At 40.9% G+C, this 23,084-nt stretch overlaps 1 protein-coding gene across 1 annotated transcript in view; it reads left to right on the top strand.

Moving 5' to 3' along the window:
* The first annotated feature begins 5,116 nt into the window (after nt 1–5,116).
* The window catches only part of LOC115794434 (dolichyl-diphosphooligosaccharide--protein glycosyltransferase subunit STT3B-like), an 81,626-nt gene continuing 63,658 nt past the window's right edge, over nt 5,117–23,084 (top strand). Inside the window, exon 1 of the mRNA XM_030749950.1 lies at nt 5,117–5,709. Coding sequence (XP_030605810.1) covers nt 5,426–5,709 — 284 coding nt within the window. The 5' untranslated portion in view covers nt 5,117–5,425. The remainder of the gene's footprint in view (nt 5,710–23,084) is intronic.

The raw sequence follows: 23,084 nt of genomic DNA on the forward strand, positions 1-23,084 counted from the left end.
CTGCAATGAAATTACAGGAAATCTCTCTTGTGAAATAAGTAACAGTGTATAAAGTCTGACGGAGCACATGTATGTTGGTAATTATTCAACATGAATACCATGATCAACCATTTTAAAGCAAGATTGAAATACAAGAAAATGAACCCTCAACTGATCCAGCAAATATTCTGCTTTCCTTTCACAGTTCTTCACGGGCCTACATTATGACAAACTAGCAGAATTATGAATAATTCACATTTCACATCCCTTCAGAAACACCCAAAAACTGTCAAACTATTGATTTTGCCAAACCTCAGCAACACTGACCTTAACTTTATTTCATTTATTTGTTTGTTTATGGAAAAAGTTTGTTCCACTATACTTATTTTTCCTCCTGATCCAGATATATATATATATATTGGGATATACTGGGAAAATACTTGAAAACCCCAAATATTTTTACATGTATCTTTGAGACTCACATCCAAGGTGGAATATGAAAGACAGTAGCTGAGGCCTGACTCACTGGGGACTACAAGACAAATGATGTTATTTGCTTCAATTCAGACCCTTTTTTAAAAAAATGTTTAATGTGTCTGTTGTGAGTCTCCCAGCTTTATGGAAGCGCACTTTCATTAACCTCTCAACATGCAGTCCCCCTTTTGTTTTTCTGTATAGTGCTTGGGCTGATTTTAGCAGACCTTTCTTCACTGTCAGATAGTATAAACCTGTTGCAGACTCACATCAACAGAAAATCTTCTGACTCTGACCATTTACAGTTTTTGAGTTCCCACTTCCTCCATCAGGAAGAGACACACACACTGTCTTTGTTTCATTTAAAACACAAATCTATGCTTTGAACCTGCAAGATTTGAACGTTAGCATTCAGGGTGATGGGCTGGGTTTTTTTTGGAAACATTAAACATTTTAAATTGCTTTTATTTTTCTTTGTGGATGCAAATCTTAAGCTTATAATGACAAAATATAAAGGATACAATAAAACACAAATGTTCAGGTTAATTTGCAGTAGAGCCTTAAAACAATAGCTAGACTGTGACACTGCAGCGGTGCTGCTCTCAGGATTAAGTCTTTGTTCACGCTTCGATAAATCTTCTCAAGAAGGCCGGCTGTTAAATGTGAAGGTGAAACTCATTACAGGGTTCAGACGTGTCTTTTTGTTCAGGGACATTCCCTTTGCCTCAGTAGATACATTATCAAGCTCGAGATCTTCTCAAAGCAGCACAGCTCTTTCATCACAGGGCTACTTCTCCTCTGTTCTCTTTGCGAGGATTGGTTTTAAAACAACCCCTCTGTCTGTCAACTCGTATCCAAGACACATAGATTTAATGGTCTCAGATTCCCCAAACCGCTGGAGGGATCCAGCTTTGTTTTATAGACCAGCGAAAGGGTTTCCTGGTAGAGAAACAGCAATTGGAGAGCTGTTGGCTCACTGCTCTGCCAAGACACACGGCTTGTTTCAGAGCAGAGACTGTACCAGAGGAGAAATGTGAACAGAATGGAGTATTGAGCCTCTTCAGCAGAACAATATGATGCCACTGTGACCTTTGTTCCTGAAGGTAGCACAATGGGACTATAGAATAAGTAAATATGTTGTTAAAGAATTAACAAGAACAACTTGTGTGTTGAGTTTGTGAAAAATCTGTTTAGCAGCTGAGTCATGAGTAAATCCACGAGTTAAAGGTACTTTGGGGTCGAAGAGCTAATAACATGATTTCAGTCATCTGCAAGGATAATGCTTCTATAACCTAGTTTCATGTTATAGCCAATGGGTGCATGGAAATTCAATAATCTTTTAAAGGACAATTCAGTTACTGTAGACTAAATTACTGAGCTGATGAAAAATTCTTCATGAAACCCTAAAGAAAGCTTATAGGCTTGGCTAACTATTAGAGCTAACAGTTATTAAAAGACATGGGTAAATGATGCTGCCAAAATTATTGCATTAATTGCTAAAATTCATAGAATTGTACAAAAATCTTGAGCTGTCCCTCATTTCTTTATACTTTGCTTCCTTAATTTCTAATTCTTTAAAGTGGTCTTAAGCAATAATTCTCTGGCCTTTCTGAAGGGCCCTCAAAGTTGCTCCTGGACAGTCCCTGTGCCGGATCATTTTCAGGGGAGTGTTTCTTTTTGTTTGGCACTGACCCACAAATCATTTGAGAATAAAAAAAAGGGTTTCTAACTAAAGGGATGAACCTGCGTTCTGACTACACGTAACAGACAATTTAGCACAGAACCAATTTTGAATTGTATCTTTAGGCACTTTGTTGCTAGCAGCCTGTCAGAAAAACACATCATTTATTCACATTTCTTCAGTTGGATCTAAAAAAAATGCCAACGATAACGCAGTTTGACAGGCATAAAATATTATTTTTGCACTAACAAGATGATTCCCAAAGAGCTGTTAGCTGAAAACCTGGCATTTCTCGGCATGTTGTGCAGTGTGTTATTAACCAATTTAAGGAAGCTGGACAAGTGGAGGACAAAACAAGAAGTGTCAAGCCTAAAAAAAAAAATATGTGCAGCAGATGAACAGTATCTGAAAGTCACATCTTTAAGAAATAAGAAAAAAATTCATCAAAGACCTGACACCGGACCTGAGAGATGCAGGTACTGTTCACTGAAGCCTCGTCTGAAACAATCTCAGTGGAAGGGTGTCTGTCCAGAAGCCATTCTTAAGGAAGGGAAACAGGGAGAAAAGACTGAGGTTTGCCAAGTCACACAATCAGTGGCAACAGGTCTGAGGGAGTGATGAATCCAAATGTGAAATTTTTGGTTCAAATCATTGTCAATATGTACGGAGGTCAGGAAAGAGGTGTAACAGTGAGTGTCTACAGCCATGTGTGAAACACAGTGGAGGTTTAGGGCTGCGTTTCAGCCAGTGGTTTTGGAGACCTTGCCAAAACAGATGGCGATTGGAGAGATGGAGAAAAATGCCATCAGATGTTGATCCACCATGCAATTCCAATTTCAGCATGACAATGACCCCAAATGCACTGCCAATGCAGTAAAACACACAGTGAAATGCTATCAGTCATGGATTGGCCTCCCCAGAGCCCGGATCTAAACATTATTGAAGCAGTGTGGGATCATTGTAACAGAGAAGAGAACAAAAGGCAGAAACATCCAAAGAAGATCTTTGAATGTCCTTCAGGAACCCTGGAGAACTATTCCTGAAGACTACTTAAAGAAAATACAAGAAAGCTGCCTCAGAGAGCTCAGGCTGTGCTGAAGAATAAAGGTGGTCATAGCAAATATCAACTTTCAAGCTTGTGAGGATTGTACAAACTCTAATTTTGCCTTAAATACTATAAATACTTCCATCTTTGTTTACACGTTTCAATAGATCGCTGTACCCACGTCTTAATTTCCTAGAAAAATATATAGAAATGGCATGATTTTTGCACATTACTGTATTTAAAATGAATAATGAAAATGTTGTTTGTTTTGTTTAGTTGAGATTAAAATTGCTAATAGCAAGGGATACATGATTCATTGCTAAAGGCTGTCAAGAAATGATTAAAATAGTTGAAGTAACAGTTGAAATTATGAACTAAATAGTTAAAATTTTAATAAGGTTATTGTTCAATTAGCCTCAGCCAAAGGTTATAGATAAACAGTATAAAATATCAGCCAAACAGAGCAGAATGGATGCTATTAAATAGAACAAACAAATAAAAGTGGCAGCTACATCAAAGTAGCAGGAATGACTGGTGAAAGGGATGAGTGGTGTAAAAATGGTAACCTAAGTACTTAGTTAGCAAAAGGTGTTTATGAAGGATAAACGATCAATGCTGGGTAATTGTTGAAATAGCTAGAATTCTAAATATAATACTTTTGAAAGGCATCTGAAATTGTTAAGAAAAGGTAAAATAAAGCCTGCATGCTTAAAAGACTGAAAGTTTGCTAATTAATAAGTGATTAATGTTACCTCCTCTTTGCTTTTCACTCAAACCAAGAGCCAACAGCCTGGAAAACAAAACAAGTTTCTCCTTCAGTTACACCCTAAAACTGTCAAAACTATTGATTTTACCAAACCTCAGCAACAATGACCTTAACTTTATTTATTTTATTTGTTTGTTTATGAGAAAGGTTTGTTCCACTATAATTCTTGTATCTCCCCCGATCCAGATATAGCTGTTTCTATCCTCATGGTTAGTTCTGTAAATTCTGGAAGTACCTGGAATCAGTGTTGTCAAAAATCTGTTGGGTTTTTCAAGTATTTCCCAGTATAATTTTTACCTGAAAATTTGACATGTATCTTTGAGACTCACATCCAGGGTCATATGAAAGACACGAACAAGACACGTGATCTCATTTGCTTCAGTTCAGACCATTTTTTTAAAGAAAATATTTAATGTGCCAGTTGTGAGTCTCTCGGCTTTATCGAAGTCCACCTTAATTAACCTCTCAACATGCAGTCCCCCTTTTGTTTTTCAGTGTATACAGTGTCAGGTTTAGATGCACGCTGTCTTAATTTCATTTAAAACACAACTCTGCTCTTTGAACCTGCAAAATTTGAACATTCAGGGTAATGGGCTATTTTTTGGAAACATTTTGATTTGAAATTTAAAATTGCTTTTATTTTCTTTGTGGATCATAAGCTTATGATGATAGAAGGTCTTTGTCACTTAAGTTAGACTTTTATCATAAAGAAGAAGTTTACTAAATCAGGTTACTGCTTGGACTGCCACTAATCTTGATGTCTTCATTAGAAACAGCTCACTGCTTCCGGTGTGAATGAGTAGGCCGGGTTGTATCACACATAAAGTTGGCACAAAGCCCTTCTGCTGTCACATTGGCTCTTGTTCTGTCAGTTTCTTCACTATTTTCCGTGAAATTCATTTATTTCATTGGCTCACGACGAAGCCCACCGCACGCTGTTCGCACGCCATAGGCTTTTCCCGCTGTCCGTCACCCCAATCATTCACTTTTCTCTCACGCTGGAGCGTCTTCGCCGGTCAGGTTGCTCGTTTGTCATTGGTCGGTTTGCCCATCAGTCAAGTGCGCTTGGCTGTGGGATTGGGTTTCTTCCGGAACCATGTCCTCCCTGGCTGTACCTGTCTCGTTGTGAGAGGCTGACAGCTCTTCCTGTTCCACGCGCTGCTCCCGCCCCTTCATCCAGCTCCAAGGAAGGAAGGAAGAACTGCTCGAGCCGCGCGTGTCATTTCCAGTGTGCTGCAAAACCGCGCTGCTATGTAACTCCCTGGAATTATTTAACTGGTTTTGCGGTCGGTGGGAAGTACGGTTAGATAGTTTGGAAACACAGTCTGTGTTTTGGGGGGTACGGGGCCCGTAGGGAAGGTGGTGCAAGTGGTTTTGGAAGTGGAGCGTGGCAGAGAAAAGGAAGAAAGGGGGGGTTCTTTCCTGTGTGATACCAGATAGCTCGCTTCGCTTGCTTGCCACGACGGGACTGACATAGAATATGGCGGAGCATCACCCGGTTTCCGAAAACAAACACAAATCCTCTCTGAACTCCGGAGTGTCGTACTCTGGGAACGGGCGCAGCAGCACGGCGGTGGCGGCGGAGAGAGGCAGCAACGCCGGAGCGGGAGGAGGAGGAGGGCTGTCCGGCGGCCTGTCGCAGCCGGCCGGGTGGCAGTCCCTGCTGTCGTTCACCATCCTGTTTCTGGCTTGGCTGGCTGGTTTCAGCTCCAGGCTCTTCGCTGTCATCCGCTTCGAGAGCATCATACACGAGTTTGATCCCTGGTGAGTTTGTTTCCCCGCACACCTGACCGCTTTAAGCGGTTTGCAGAGATGGTCTGCTACAAATGGACAGTGACTCCAGCTGCACTATCAGGAAGTTTCTGTAAGAACATGGCAGGGAAACGGTTGTAACACGCCAAGTAACGCACCTTTTATTAAAAACCAACAAAAAAAGCAAAAACAAAACAAAAATCACAAGAACAAAGGGGGAAAAATGTTGCCCTGCACGACTGAACAAAGCGTCTACTTATTGTGCTGAATTATTAGACGGTCATCTTGGACAGAGCTCCATTGTGCCGACGCAGTGCCTAAAATATGCGCTTTTTCTCACAGCTTTGCTGTTTGAAAAGGATAAAAGGTGCGCCTGAACGAATTTGATCAGTCATCAGTGTCACGTGATGCCTGCGTAGAGATTGTATCTCATAATAAAGTGCTATATTGGAGCAGCCGGGGGAGGAGAGGGAGGTCAGAGGAGTGAATGAGGACAACAGTGACAGCTTCATCTGACGCGGGTTGAACCCGGAAAGAAGTAGCCGTGAGCAAAGTGACTGAAGTCCTTCTGACAAAGATTTCTCCTTTGTTTACCCGCAGATAAACACCAGCACCGACTGTGGAGTCTAATATAGTTTGTGTGCCACATGCTCACGCGTTTAGGCGGCTGTTGCTGTGATTTGGCACTGTATAAATAAAATTGAAGTGAATATTTTAGTAAAAGGCATCTGGTGAGCAAAATGTACCTTCCTTTTTTTTTCCCTTTTTTTAAAAATTTTTTTAAACTGATGCCGTTTTGAATGAAAACCATGGTTTCTCCTTTTGAAACTGCTCAATCTGCAGGGTACCGTTGGTGTTTCATAAGAGTACCTTAGAAAGTTTCATTTTTTTAGGCGGGGGTGAGGCTACAAGCTGCTGACATCAATGCGCTCAGCAGCTGACAGGTGGGATAGAGTCCACAGTTGAGGCTTTGCTGTGTTTAAATTTTTTATTTTTTTTTTAAAGGCCTGCTGGTCAAACTTTGAACTTTTTTCCTGTTTGTATTCCCTTCTAAGATTCTTCAAAACTTGCCTCAGACATAGCCCCGCGTGTCGAACAGGCTGAGGTGATGTGACCATTAGGCCTTTTGTGTTTCAATTCAAACTGTGTACCAAGCATAGCTTCGACCAGAAATAGTCCACGCTTTTGTAAAATGTATTTTATTTGTACTCTGAGGGACGATTGCCTGGTCCAAGCCTGCATTGCATCACTGAAAGCATTTAATGATTATTCTGAGACCAGCAGCGTGGATTAAACTGCCAGCTCCATGTCTGTCTGCTGAATAAAAGAGGAGGCTTGAAAGCTTTGGCTGGGTGAGAATCCCTCAGTTTCTTGTGTGTCACTGTCTGAAAGTTTAACATAGCATGACATGGAGTGAAATTTATTCATGCACTGCTTCATTGTTCTGTCACTCTCCCTTTGCTATTAGACAAGCGGACTTAAGTAAACGAAAATGTTTGGATAGCTGAGGATGTGTGCCGGTGCTGGTTACCACTGGATGATAGAATGTTTAAGGTGACCTAATATTTATATTGAAACTTCACACATGACTGACACACATAGTCACTTCTGTCAAAAAAAAATTGAGTTGTAATTACAATAAATCAGGCAGGCGGGAAAATCTGCCTCACCTCGTGTATTGAAGGGGAAGCCCTGGTGTGTGTGTGTGTGTGTGTGCGGGCGCGCTCTTCTGTGGGCACATGCATTTATAAAAAGGAAGTAACAGAGTGAGTGTTTGAATCTTCTCTGCATGTGAACATTGATATTTTTCAGAGGTTATGCTGAAGAAACCTTGAGGTTGTCGAGAACAGGAGCGAGTGGGCTTTGCAGCCATGTCTGATTGTTGTCTAATGATGGTTCCCACATGTACAACCCCACGACCTCGCTGCAAGGTTGTTGCCGTTCTGTAGCTTATCTTTGAAACAAGAATGGAGGAGTATCGGCCCTCCGCGATCCTGTTTCTTCTCCATCTCCCTTTCTCGCACCCTCTCTGATGTGTCGCTTTGATGTGGCTAGCTAATAGTCCCTTCCCCTCAGAAGTCCTAGATTGAGCTATTAGATTTGACAGCAAAGGGAGTTGTGGCTGGCATTAGGCAGCCGGCCTGTAGATGGTTAGTTCTGCTTTGAGTTTGGACTGTGTTAATATGCACAGTGCGGCATCAGAAGGAAGAAAAAACCCAGCTTCATTAGTACTTATGTCTCTGTCTGATGCACTAAAGGTTGCTTGCTTGTAAGCTGGACCTCCCTCAAAGCACCAAGGTCTGGCAAGGAGACCGTGTCTGATCCACCTGTCATCTTTTTCCTAAAGCTCCATCTCTCTATATTAAAGCTTGTAGGCAATTTAACGGAATTAGTGTCACTTGGTGTCCGGTTCTCCTGTGACTATCTGATATCGCTGCAGACATCAAACCATTCAGAGGTCATCCAATCCAAAGCAGGCTTTTTTTATGTTGTCATTGGCTTTCTCACTGGCATTTTTTTTTGGGGGGGGGGGGGGGGGGGGGGGGGGGGAATAAAGATTTGTGTTTAACCTCAATACTGTTTTTGACTGACCAAAATCTGTAGTGAAACTCAACACTGAAATTCTAAGTACTGAAAGCGCTGAAGCATGTCTAGTCAAATGTGTAATCTTGTTTCCAAACCCTTGAAGTGGATAATCCCTGAATCAAATGAAAATATGACTGTTTCAGATGATTTATTTATTTATTTATTGGCATTTTAACTGGCAGAAGATTAAATCAGCTGTCAGTAATGCACACAGATGCTACAGGTAATTTATCAAGTGCAGTATCGGAGAGCATGTGTGCACACAGACAGGATGTGACACATAACAAAAATCACAAGTGGATGTTTGATTTTTAAGGTCAACAGAAGTGGGAGTCATCTGTGGAGAAATGATCTCACTGACTGCGTCACAATCACTTTAGCTGGAGGAGTTTTCTACTTTAATTTTCATCAGTGCTATGTGGTTCTCTAATACGGATATTTTGCTGAAGATCCCATTTCCAGGTCGAAGCTACATGTTGTGAAGATTAAATCGGCTTCTGCCCATAACCTGTATTGTTTCTCACTTCTCAGCCGACAATAGCTGCGGCTGTCGCATGAATCTTTTTATATGCTGGGATGTGCAATTCCAGCAAAAATAGTGTTTCATATTGGGACCTAATTGACAGAAGTATTTTCCACCAGAAAATTAGTTCACCCCAGTGGCTTTGACTGGCAGGGAGAGGTTGTGAATGTTAGTCATTCGGGTGTATGACTAACGCTAATTGTGAGACAAAGATGGAGCACACGCAGCGAGTAACAAGAGCAGAAAGACATTGGGGAGTTTTTTAATTTGTGAACTAAATCACAGTTTGTCATTCATAAATGGAAAAAAATAAGCTACCCTCTTGTCATCTGTAATTAGTGGACAAACATGAGCTGAACAGATGAAATTGTTTCATTTTTAAACTTTCTTTATTTTTAGCTGTTTTTTTTTAATATACATAAAAGTCCTGACAGCACCAGTAGGCTAATAAGATGCATTAGTTAATGTAAAGGTTGTAGTGTTTCTATTATAGAAAATCCCAGCTGCTTATGCCCACCAGGGGTCAACTCAGGCCAAAAGTGTCACGCAGTTTCAGATAGTTTTGTGGTAGACTTGTGACACGCTGGCTGTGTCGAGTGGAGCTAATTTCCACTTATGCTTTCTGATGGCTGTAGTTGTCTTTGCGTGGCACATGCAGTCGCACATATAAAAAATAATAATACAGCTTCTAGGTTAAAAAAAAAAATCTAGGCAATGGTAAAAAGTTACAGAAGGGTGACGCGTTCACGTCAGCATAATAAAGAAAAGCGTTCTCTGAATTTCTGTGAATATTTTGCCAAGTGAATGCATTACACTTCCCTAAAAACTAATTAAAAAAAAAATTCAGACTAAATTATTGCATCACTAGTCTGTAGTGGTAAATGCCCAAATCAGTGAGTCAGACTGAAATATCTCAGTAACCACAGGATGGATTAGCATTTAAAAACTAGAACTAACACTTGTTCCACCTTGAGCCCGGCATGTGCTTTTGAGTGCATTCTTTCACTGATGAATGGGTCGAATGGATTTTGCTTCAAGCACTCATCCATCTCAGGATGACTTTCAGTGGTGCCTATCTGACCACTTTTGCATTATCAAAAATATTTATTCACTTGCATCAGTAAAACACAGAAATCCAATTTTGCAGCTTATTAAAAAAAGCCCATAGATGTACTTTGAAATCCAAGAATGTTGCTCATCGTGGATTTGCCGTTACAGCAGTAATTCTTGGGGTGAAGGGTGAAAATTACCTAACACATGCTCCGTGTGGGTAATATTAAAATCATCCCATATCCTATAGAAACATGGGTCCACAACGAATGGACTTTTAGCCTTGTTTTTAAATTAGAATACAGATGACTGAAGAAAAAAAAAACAAAGATGATTGGGGGGGGGGGAAACCCATTGTACAAAATTTCAACATTATTCAAAATATATCTTCGGAGAGTCACTACCATCAAAAAATGTCTGTACCCAGCTGTGCTCATATCACTGGCTGAATTTCTCCAAGATGAATTTCCATGTTTGAATCCTGTAAATAAATTTGACAAACCTTGTTAATCAATAGTGGAAGAAAAGCAAACAGAGCGAGATTACAGTGGATCTGGTCTAACATGAAAACACTGGTCTGTGTTTCTTCACATCCATAAATGGAGCATAATGAGAAATGGCCTGGCGTTTATAGAGGATGGAGTTGATGATGTGTGTGTCGTTAAATTGCGCCGAACTGCAGAATTGGGTTATCATTTGTGCCACATTAGCAGGCGCTCGGAGAATGAGAGCAAGAGGTTTTGTGTTCTGTAATGAACAGGTATTAGACCCAGGCTGTGCCGCTGCCGTACATCTGTCTTAAGAGATCTAGCTCCTCTTCTGTGTTTTCTTGACGGGAAGAAGTGCTTTTGAAGGCTTAAAATGAAAAGCAGGGCAAGCAAGGGAGGGGAATGAAAAGTGCCTTCTTGAAACTGAATAGGAAAGCAGATCCTGCATTTAGCCCCTTTAGCTTCACTGACACTGGCTGCCTTCTTGTAATTATTTCATCTCTGCTGCTGAGGTCAAATGCAGCAAGTTAGAGTCCTTTATTTCCTTTTCCTGTTTTTATATCCCAGCTTCAGGTGACAGTAAAGTCATTGTGTAAAACAAAAATTGCGTCCCAGTCAGCAAAGCACCGCAAAGCCATGTCTGGGTTTTGGCCGATGATTCATGAGAGCAGCCCCGTAGTCTCCTACGAGGCGCCTTTAGCGGTGCACTCAGCTCGGTCACAGGGGTCATGACAGTTTGTGCCTCTGGTCAGCTGTGTTGCCAGACTGAGTCGATCCAACTGACACCTGATTCCATAGTGGCACTGAGTCTGCCAAGCGCCAGTGCTTTCTTTGGGCAGGGGAGAAAATGTTCTGTCCTACTGGCTGATAGTAACAGGCAGCAAGATGAAGGGCTGGAGAGGCTACCTGGCTCATACACCAGACCCCCGGGGAGACTGCAACCTTGTGCAGCTTGGACTTTATTCCACACACTCAGTGTCATATTTTACTTACTGCTGAACAGTTACCAAATTTTTTACTTAATTTTTTTACCAAATGTTTTTTTTTCTTTTGTCTGACACACATTGTTGAATGCAAATCAATACTGTGCAACTACCCTGCAACATTTAGGAGCTTTATGACGCTTATAATGTTGAGCTGTTAATGCTAGTGTTGTGCATGATGCTGCATTACCGTAGTATGATGCCAACCACAGAGTTGAGCTCATTACAGTCATCACGCTCCCACTTCCAGTCATTCTCCCTGTTTAGCATTGCACAGAAATGATGCAGATGGAAGTGGAATATTAAAATAATTTTGTTGGAAACTGAAACGGCAGCAATGAAAAACTGCATTGTGAGGGAAATATCAGTTTATCTACACTCTCTATGTCATCATAGTGCTAAAATAAAAGTGGAATTTTTTTGTTTGTATTGCTTAAAATAATTTATTGTGTGAATGTGCATTTAATATCAATGAGGAAGGGACTGCACTCCATGTTGTTGCAGTTACACCAGAAAAGATACCAGACGCTGCACAGAAAACAGGAGTGGCTGGTGACTTTTTCTTTTTTATATTAGACAGGTATCGCTGGGTGGTGTGAACAAAAATGTACATCCCAGCTGTCATATGGTGAGAGTCGGGGTACACCCAGGACAGGTCACCAGTCTATCATAGTGTTAATGCAAACACACAGACAGCCATTCATGCTCACATTCATATCTACACCTGACATGCATGTCTTTGGACCGTGGGAGGAAGCCAGAGTACCTGGAGAGGAACCACACAAAGAACCCATGTTCTCTCCTTTCATTTTTTTTTTTTTTTATCACTTCATGTTCACACTCCTCTGGTATTATCCAAGAGCTATAACAGACTTTTGGAAATGCTGCTGACTCAGTTTAATGTTTAATGTTGACTCTTAGATCGTATTTTAGTCTGTATATGTCAAAACTATGACACTTAACACGATGATGGAGACACCCGTGTCTGCTTCCTGGCATCACTCATTACATGTCCTTCTCTGATTCCGTGATCACACACTTAGACAGATAGCTAGATACTTTATCCTGAGGGAAAATTCAGAGAGTATAACACACACAAAAAACACATCTCTCAGTCATACAAAAGAAATAAAACAAGCTCTGTTAACAAAATAAACATTTGTTTCAGGGTTATAGAGTCGGTACATAACAGGCTGCATGTTAGGATTTTCGGTTAGCTTTTTCTGTTGCCACTATTTTTTAAAAAAACATGGTTTGTTGGTGTTAATGTTTCTACAAACTCCATTTGGACTTGCTTTTCTGTCTCCAGGTAAAAACACCTGTTAACTTTGTTTAACACTTCCACTTTGACTCACCTGGTTCGCTGTCACTGTGTGTGGAGGAGCTCCGTGAGCCCCACCTGCAGTCAAACTCTAGTTCAGCAGCAGCATGATGGGAAATGAAGCCAAACAAGTCTTTTTAAAAGCTGAAAACCTTCTAAACAGCTGACACACCTCCCCTTTTGCTTTTGACATGTGCCTCTGCTCTTTATTTATCCTTCATCTCTCATTACAATCACATAATATTAATCCGTCTGCTGGCTTTGACTCACTGACTGCGGATCAGAATCACATGTAACCCGTACACATACTGTGTATCATGATTTGACTTCAAATATTGCAAAATCTCATGTAAAGTACTAATAATCTGGTTCCTGTCAAAGCTGAGACCTGTTGGTTGCTTGTTTTTCCTCCCTCATTTTGGCCCTTTTCTGCTGGCTAGTTTATGTTTAATCAACACTACAGAAATCTGTGTCTATACCCTCTTCACACTGAATTATTTCTATTGTAAATATTGACTGTGGGCCAGTAATTTTCCTCACTGTGAGGTTTTGCCCACTACTGGAGATCTTAGGGAAGGGACTGGGGACGACAACAATGAGCGGGCTGGTGTGGAACAGAGCAGCAAGATGACCATGAGCTGTCAGCACTAGCAGAGTAGCATTTTTGTGCTAATAAAGTGAACTAAAGGAGACTCTAGTCTCTTCAAGATCTCCTCAGCAGCTCACTTTGCATAATAAAAACAGCTGCCACCGTGCCCTGGTTCAGCTGCACTGTGTCACAGCTCCGTTGGGGTGTATGGATGAGCTGGCGAACGGCACCAGGAGGGCATGATTGGCGGAGTGTCATTCATAACATTTTGGACCTTTGATATCCCAGTAATTTGTTTTCCACCAGGAAATCCTCACTGCCATGTACACATGAAAGATTCCCTTTATTCAGCTTACATAATACTAATTCTGCTGTTTCATTACGCAACAGTTGGAATGGGGATGACTCATTTTAAGCTATCGTTGAGAGGGGAGGGGGGAAATGGTCAAGCACTAGTGTGAACTTGACTGTGTGACCACGACGCTTTCAAAATGTTTGGTTTTTTTTTAGAGAGGAGGATGACAGGAAATGTTTTTGTCACTAAGAACATGCTGTAGTTTTGGGCCATTAATGTGAAAGAGCATTTACTCTGAAAATATATTAAAGTTGACAGAGTTTTACTGTGAGATTGCAGTCAGAGGAAGTTGATGCTGGTAGCAGAGCTTATCAGGCTACATATCTGTGTGTGTGTGTGTGTGTGTGTGTGTGTGTGTGTGTGTGTGTGTGTGTGTGTGTGTGTGTGTGTGAACATTGGACAGAATTTGGTGAGATCAGGCTGCTGGAGTTGTGAAACCGATGTATCGGCGCTGTAGGCTGACAGTTTCTCTTCCACCAGTGCTTTTTGATCTATGATTGTGTGTGCTACTTTTTCTGCTCTGTGAAATCTGTATGCGTGGGGGCACGCGAACATTTACAAGTGGGACTGTGATGTGCCGTGGCACTTCAGTGGGGTATATAATATGCACCCGAGAGCTAGATTTCTTTGTCCCATAATACCAGTTCTGTGTAAGCAGAGTGACAGATAGCAGTGATGAAATGGCTGCGCAATAAACCCTCATGTTCTTGTCAGACATCTCCCCATCACAATGGGTTTTTTCTTTTTCTTTTGGACTGCTGGTTGTCTCTTTGGTGTTTCAGGTTTGTGTAATGTCACCATGGTTTGGTTTTGTGCTTGAGCTCAGAGCTGCCTGCAGTACGCTAACCTATCCAGTGAGTTTGTTCAGTTCTGACTCTTTGAATGGCAGTTCATGTGAGATGATTCAGTTTGTTCCTGAATAGACCAACACAAGGGACGCACTGATCAGATATTGGTTCATCCACCCACCCATCCACCCTCCCTCTTATCCTGTTCAGGGTCGCCGGGGGGGGGCTGGTGCCTATCCCAGGTGACAAGAGGCAGGCAACACCCTGTACAGGTCGCCAGCCTGTTGCAGGACTAACACAGAGAGACAACCATTCACATTCAGAGATAAACCCTATGGGCAATTTAGAATAACTAATTAACCTAACCCTAATAACTGCATGTCTTTGGACTGTGGGAGAAAACCCACATAGATACGAGGATATTGGCCAATAAATTTAAAAAAGGAGAAAAAAAAAAAAAAAAAAAAAAAAAGAAGAAACTGATTGATATGGAGGCTTCAATTTGAGATTCATTTTTGCCTTATTAAGATATATGGGTCATGTTGTTTAAGCTCTATTTTAGGTGTTTAATTTCTTTTAACTAACATAGCATTGAGGAAGCTGACAGTGAAGAGAGAGCAGATTGGAGACTCCAGAAGTTTCCATTTGTTTGTATTTGTGACTTTAGCACAAATTGTAATAAACTTTAATTACAGCTTATTAATTTTAACACCGGTATTCCAAAGCCAATGTATCTGTATTGTTATTGGAACTGAAAAAGTAGATCAGTTCATCCCTACTGAGACATTAGAACATTTTAAGAAAAATCTCATCACCCCAGAATCTAATAATATACAGATTGCAAATTTTTAAATAATGTGCACAGTTATCAAAATTATTGTGAAAGTTGTCTGAACAAATAGTGGATCTAATAGCTTATAAAACAAAGAAATACAAACAAAGAAAAAAGGTTGCTTAGTGCCATCTGGCCCCAGCAGTCTCATACTCCTTTCTCTCTGTGCTTTCTGTGTGTCACTGTCACCTTTGATCACCGTCAGTCTGCAGTGAAAATGCAGCGAGATTGATCACAGATGAAAATTATTAATGGTTTTTAATTCCACCTCTTCTTCTTTGTTCGTCTGTTTGTGCTGTGACACATTTTTCATTGTTAGACAGATGTTGTCAGAGCAGTTCCAGGCCAAGAGGCTTGATTTATGTGACACAATGAATTAACAAGTATTAATAAGCTCTACGGACAAGCAAGGCAGTTTGTGTGAAGATAAGGGAGGAAAGCCACGACTTACACAAACAGTGCATATGTGTTTTTATCAGATAGGTGAAACCTGTGTGACTTCCATTGCCACTTTTATTTTTTTTTTTTTTTTTTTTTTTTTTTTAAAAAAGCTGACATCTCCCCTCAGGATGCCTCCCCTCTGCTTTAACAGAGTTAGATTCGCTCTGCCTCTGCTGTGCACGGACCTGTCGTCGTTTGACCTCCAGCTGTACAGCTCTGTGACAAACACAGACACACACTGCTGAATGCCAGTTAACTTGTTTTCCATTCACCCCACAGGCCTCCCCTCTTTGAGCTCCGCGCTCTCCTCCCGCTCGGCTGCGTTTTCTCTCGTCAGCAGCTAATTGGCTTCTCTTTCCGTCTCTCCGGGACCTGTCTCACTCTTTGTGTTTGGAGGTGCATTGGTCTGTTCATGCTGGCATCTAAGAGACTAAGGCAGTAGTTGTGCCTCTGTGTACTGTTATCAGAGTGCTTGCAAACCTCATGAGCTTGAAAAGTAGAACAAGTAATGGCACAGTCAAGCTATTTGCCATGCTGTGTTCACAGCTGTGTCATAAAGGTCCTGTATTTTAAAATGAAAGGAGTCACAGCAGGACACAAGAAAGTCGTGTGACTTGTGAAACGCTGAAAGAGGCTAAATGAATATTTGCTTTAGCTTACATAGTATGTCTGATTCTGAATGGTAGCATCTAATTGTGCTCGTTAAGCTTCAGTGGTTTAAACCTCTTCATTCTATGCTTTTAAAATGTTTTCTCCAGGTTTAACTGATGTGCTCACTTGAGCAAATAAACTTGTCTTCTCAGTTATTCCTTTTTGACCAAAAAATAGGCCAGGATCCTGTTTTTAATGATTTGGAGTTAACATTTTCATGCACTGATTTTTACACATGTACAGGTCCGTGTTTCAAACACATGGACCTGTGTGTATTAATGTCCACACAATTATATTTTCCAAAATTTGACTGAGAGTAAAAGTTGTAATTGATTCACTGTTTGACGTTCCCTCGTTCTTATAAGTTCACTTGCTGCTAAAAAGCTAGCCTGGCACCTCTCGTCTCATGTTACCCCACTCTGACACTGAACAGTTGCTGTTGTGGCTCCCACGTGAGTCTCCTGGCATCTCCAGTGGTGGGACGGACTCCCCACTCTGTCTCAGACCACAACCAGTGAACGTACACCTGATATCTGCTGGAGCTGGAAGGTTATCCTAACAGAAAAATGCACCATGACAACTGGTTCTGCTGAGGCTGCAGAAGAGAGCAACCACCCCTGAGATGGTGGAGCCTGTGACAGCCTATTGCTCTGTTGCTTAATTGTCACAAACTGGGTCCACTTGTATTTGTAGATGGTATTATCTTCAGAATGTGCGGGTGAGCCTCCTTTTGTGTGCACCAATACCAAAATCTAATCCTGTGGAAAACGCTGCAGGTTCATTCATGAAGACCACCTTCTCAGGCTGTGGAAACAACTGTGCTCCGTGGCTTGAAGGCAGCTTTCTAAAGTCTGGGGGGAAAAAAAAGGCACTCATCATTTAGTCAATGTTATCAGCTTTATGCCTGACACTTGAAAGAGCTTAAAAAGCCTGCATTACTAATTAGAATTGTGATGCAGGCTTTTTGAATTGGATTATGGGAAGAGTTCAGAACTTTTGACCCACATTAGAGTTGAGACTTTAGGGTATCTTGGTCTCTAGTGCTTTGATTTATTTTCATTTTTGGCCTTTTTAATTTGCCTTTTAGAGTCTTCAAACTTTATTGAAGCAATACTAAATATTTACTGTGTGAACAGCTGCTAGATGTGCACTGACTGCTGGGTCAATACAGATGTGTAAAAACAGCAATTTTGCTGATAACTGATGCTGCCACACTGAATCTTTATTTTTTTACTTTCTTTATGTTGGCATATATCCTTTCTTTTGTACCATAGAAACAAAGACATCTTTCTATTGAGACCCAACAGATAAATATGGGGACATGCTTTTTTTTTTGCCTATAGGCCTCTGTCAGTCAGCAAGGTTGATGTCACCTGGTGTATTATGGCCTCTATAACAGTGCCTTCCTGATTGCACCTTCAGGCCCCCACACACTTTGCTTAGTAGCCGTCTAACAGCAGTCCTGTGGGTTCACTGAATGTCACACTGGGTGAACTGGGTTGCAGTGAATTTATCACAACATTAGAAAGAAGCTTGTTTCGATTGCTCGCTTATTCAGAAAGGGTCGCTACAGCAGGTGGCACCACATATTTGATTTGGCGGACCAGTCTTACCATCTTTACCCTGCATCTTTACCCTACCCACATAGTTGGGTATACAGACATCTAATTTGGGGTAGCTATTATTGATATTGAAAGTTTAATAATTGAAACTATAGGATTCATGTTTTCCCTTTGGATGGTTTAGAGATGTATTCAGTAGCAGCAGCTCTGAATTTGACAAAAGCAGTCTTTGTTCAGCAGAGTGGCCTTCATATGACGTTTTCAGTGTGACCTTTAGGAGAACAGTTTTGGATTGACCAGTGATTTTTGTCTGAGACAAATCGCGGCTGCATTCTGGTCTGGCACATTTGATTTGGTGTCTCCTGCTGTCTTGTGGGTGAGCCTGTTATGAAGTTTAGAGTGTGACAATCTGTCAGTTCACCAGCAGGAGTTAGATGTCAGAGGTACAGAAGTCTTCCTTCAGCTACCCTTTCTCACAAACTACTTTTTAAAATTTATTTAATAATGACTGAGTTGTAGTAAAGTACCATGCTGTTTATTTTTAAGCAATATCCTTTTCGAGTAATAGCTTTGCTTTTTTGCTGTGAACATCATCCTTTGAACTGCTACCTCTGGCTGTGTGCCTCCACACTGCAAACACTTTTATTTTAACACTTTTTTTTTGTCTTTTTTTTAATCATATTATAGAGACACACTAGAAGCGCAGCTTCCTTTGTAAATTGTGTAGACACACACTTAAAATGAGTGGCAGATGCTAAATTTTTACTAAAGCCCACAAGGTGTGCCCTCTGCTGTGGTTTGGAGAGATTTCTGTTGATTTGAAGAAGCAGCCAGTAGAAAAAACACTGTTCAAATAATGTACTCACACTACCTGTGGGTGCACTGACAAAACCTTTCTGTGTGTGCATGCTTTAATGAGTAAATTTACTTCCAGACCGCTTATTGACAGATTTCATTTAAGTGTTAAAAATGTAAACTGCTGCCAAGCACCTCTGTCGTTGATTACCTTCAGTCTACAATATCGCCCTCATCTGCCAGCTTCGCAGGAGAGGAGTTGTGAGTTAGATTGCATTGCTTTGAATTCATGCAATCAAGTGACAGGCCTACCAGCTGAATGTGGGCGGAGCTTTGTTTGTGGGTGAATCTTGGCAGTGTTGTGGAGTTTCATTTTTTGGTACAAATGTAAGCTTGAACTCAATGCTGAACTGATTAGATTTTGATGCTCAAAAGTCACTTTTACTTTACCAAAAAAAGCAAACAAACAAAAAAAAAAAAAACCCCAAATCTGCTTCTGTCCACATAATTCCTGTGCTAATTATGACATGATTTCACTCCAATGCACGATAGGATTAAACGCTGCAGTATATTTTATAGTCAAAATGTCACCAGGTTAACTGTGACATCATGATGTTCATTTGGAAATTTTTAGAACTGACTGGTGCCAGGCTAAACATATATTTTTAAACTTCTTCCGAACAGTTTTTTGTGTGCCAAAACATCATAGCTGAATATTAAGGAGCCCTTAAAGAAGTACTAAACAGAGAGAACCACATGCCGTCAGCATAGAGGGTATCTAAAAATATTAAATCTGACATTAAATATTCTCTTCTTTGCAAACTGCAGTTTTTTCCCCTTGCTGTGTCAATCACAACACATTCAAGAGATGAAAAAAACAATCTCATAAATGAAGTTCAGACTGTTTGCTTAAATGCTTGTCAAAGATATTGAAAATGACTTTTGCAAAAATTCAAATTAACACAATTCTCATTCAGGGGTCTGTTTAACAGAACCAGTATCAGAGCACGACGTGTCCACACAGCACTAATAGTGCCAAAATCAAAATGATTGTGTTTCTTGCTGCTTTCTTTTGATAAAAGAGAACTTCATGTTAAAAGCTGTGCTCCTGCTTTTTGGATGTGCAAGACTGATAGCTGCTCTTCCTTGCATGTCTGTAAGGACCCAACCTGCACACACCCACATCCAATCAGCACCACAAAATACAAGGGGGGAAAAAAACATCTGTGATATGCTCCAGTATTTTCTGCAGTATTTACTGGTGTCATGAAACTAATATTGTGTAAAGGTGTATACACTATAGTGGCATGTTTGCTTTAGGATTAGCATTTTCCTTGAGTAGGTAAATGAGAACTCATTTTAAAAAAAAGTGTTAGTCACTTATTTGTGTCAGCGATAAATGTGACATAATTTGTCAACCATTTTGTTTGTGTATATCAAAGTGTTGTGGCTGGTAGGGGTGGGTGATATATAGCCTCAAAATTATAACAGAATATTTCAAGAAAATTTTCGATCATATTTATGAAGATGTACCAAAAAAAAAAAAAAAAAAAGTATTTTGCCTATTTAAGGCAGCAGCATTTGTTGTTGCATTTTTTAAATTACCAAATGAAACTTAATAGTAGCAGTGTGCAGACGTTGGCCTAAGCGTGACTGCCTGGTTCAGTTATTAAGAGTGATGGCTTTAAGAACAATGGCTCCACCACGTGACCATGGTTGAGGCAAAAGAAATTCCACTGATGATGGTGTGGCTGCTCGTTTGTCGCAACGTGGTTCAGACATTGGTGGCTAGGATGGCTGTGGCTCAGGAAGTAGAGCAGGTCATCTACTAATTGGAAGGTTGGTGGTTCACTCCCTGGCTGCTCCAGTCTGCATGCCAAAGTATCCTTTGGCAAAATACTGAATGTAACTCCATCAGTTATTTTAATCTGCCGGGTGCTCCAGTGATGCTTGTACATCACCACATTTGTGTGTTTGGAGGTCTTCCTTGTTGTAGCCAAATCATTTCAGTATTATTGAAGTAGTTCCCTTTTTAGGTACTAAGTCATCCACTGCAGACATGCTGCTCTCAGACGTGTTTGGACTTATGTTGTTGTGCGCTAGAGAATGTACATGCACCAAGTTGTTATATCAAAATTGCAAGATTATGCTTTTTTTTAAATCACTTAAAAACTTATACAGGTGTTAATGTGGGTGGTATGTTATAGCACAGCTCTAGGGCCAGTGGTTCTCCTGAGTTGACTACTTTGAGGGTGTAGTTGGTTGGTTCCACCACAACAGCAGAGGAGCTGGTGCTTTAGCCAGAACTAGCTTTCTGTGCAGCAGAACTGAACACGTTTTAGGTGATCTTTGACGATAACTCCGGTAAGATCTAAATTTAAGAGGGGGTGCGTGCTGGAAGGACAGTGTTAAGGGAAACACTTGTTTACAGTGAACAGGATGGTTTGTGCTAAAAGCACCTCCAGATGGAAGCAAGAAAAGTACTGGTGTAACCCTATCTGTGCGGTACAAATCCAGAGTCTCACAAGCTTTTAAATGACCAAAGTTGAGTGCTCTAATGAGACAGATTTCAGCAAAACAAACTGAAAAACCACACTGTGATCATGTTTAACAAAGACTTTTATGATAATTAGCAGCTCATTTGGTTCCTTAGTGTCTCAACATCAGTGGACTTTGCCCATGCATTTGTAATTGGTAGCTGATACAGCTATTAAGTGGCCTTAAGAGTCACAGGCCAAACACCACCGGATCAGTCAGTTAGGATGAGTTTGGCATTAGCTGCTCAGCAGCTGGTTTACTTTAACCTGTGCTGCTTTGTTAGACCTCTGCTCTGCTGCTCTTGTGTTTAGTCAGACTTTTTTTTGCATACATTTAAACCATGTTTTTTTTTTCCCCCCCAAATTTAGACAGCATCACTCTTTCTGATATGCAGCTGTCTCCTTGTGTCTCTTTTAGCCAGTCATTCTTTCCTGTTTGCTCAAACATCCCCTCATGTATCATCTCTCTTCCGCCTCCTGTTCAATCAGGGAAGAGAAGCTGACGAGCTCACTGCCGGCTCCATGCAGGCACCCACTGAATCAGACTGCATGTCTGACTGATTTAGCGCCACATATTTCCAGTGGCATCAGTTTAGAGTGACTGTGCTGCGCTTGCAGATTGTCCCATTATATTGAGGAAAGTCATCTGTAACCATCTGAGCCCTTTCTCTATCTGTCGGGGGCCAAATGACTGTTGTTGGATGTCGTATGCATAAGTAGTGAGATTTGCCATGCTTCATTTGATGAGTAAATAGATGCAGTCTGGCTGCAGGCCTCTCCTCCTGATTTCTTTCTTTCTCTGCACTTCTAAAGGTGGCTTTGTCTGTACTTACTGTTTGAATACGATGCAGATCACTTCAGGTTTCTTTCATCATTATGTTGCAGTTTACGTGTCCTGAGTTCAGTAGTATCTGATAAGACCAAATCCTTTCTTTACTGAGCTTTTGTATGCTTTGTCTACTACTTCAGCCTGAAAGTGTTGTAACATACTCACCTCTAGCACAGTTGGCATTACAGTGACGCTCTTCCCTCTACATGTGAGTGCAAATGAAATGTCAAAATTTATTTGGCATCTCAACACTGACCAAAAGCAGGGATTTGCTATCTGTCATTGGTAGCTGTGTCCAGGTCATTCAGGTAGCAGCTTTCTCACTCCTAGCAGCGCTGTCTGCCACTTCCCCTCTTTAAAATGACAAACGTTGCCGGCGGCAGGTCATATCAGCTGTTGCTAATTAATTTTAATTCCATGAATAACTTGAAGGCAGGCCAACGTGCTCGCCACAGTCTGTCTGTATCCTGCCAAAGACCATTTGTGAGGGAGAAACCTTGTCTCCACTGCTCCATCATGAGTGAACTGTGTGTCTTTGTGTATCACATCCAGCTGAGTGACAGGCCTGCTGTCTGGCTGATTGCATCATGCTAGTTTCCAGAGATGCAAACTCCTAGTTAAACTTTTACTTGTGTATCAGTAATTTAAGGTCATAAACTTTGTTTGAATCGTGATCTTCACAACTTGGATCAAGCAGCTTTTGAAGAATAAGGCTGCAGCTTTTATTTGAGTGTATCTAAAACATTTTTAGTGTATGAGTTTAGGAATTCTCTCTTCTTTAAACGGGTGGTCAAAACAAACTAAGGTGCAGGAGCTCTTTCTTTCCTTGGATTATTCAAACTGAAACAGTCACATCATCCTTAATACGTTTTATTTGCATTTGATGTTTTGTGTAACTTCAGATGCTCCCAGGTGATTACAAATAAAGCTTCCTGTCCATTCGATTCTGAGCATAAAGGGGGGGGGAATCCACCGATAACTCTGATAAACTTGTTCCACAGTGAGTGCAGTTCTGTCTGCAGGGGTGAACGTGTGTCTCAGGTTTACAAGTAAGCTT

This window comes from Archocentrus centrarchus, chromosome 16 (genome assembly GCF_007364275.1).
Source record: "Archocentrus centrarchus isolate MPI-CPG fArcCen1 chromosome 16, fArcCen1, whole genome shotgun sequence".
NCBI lineage: Eukaryota > Metazoa > Chordata > Actinopteri > Cichliformes > Cichlidae > Archocentrus > Archocentrus centrarchus.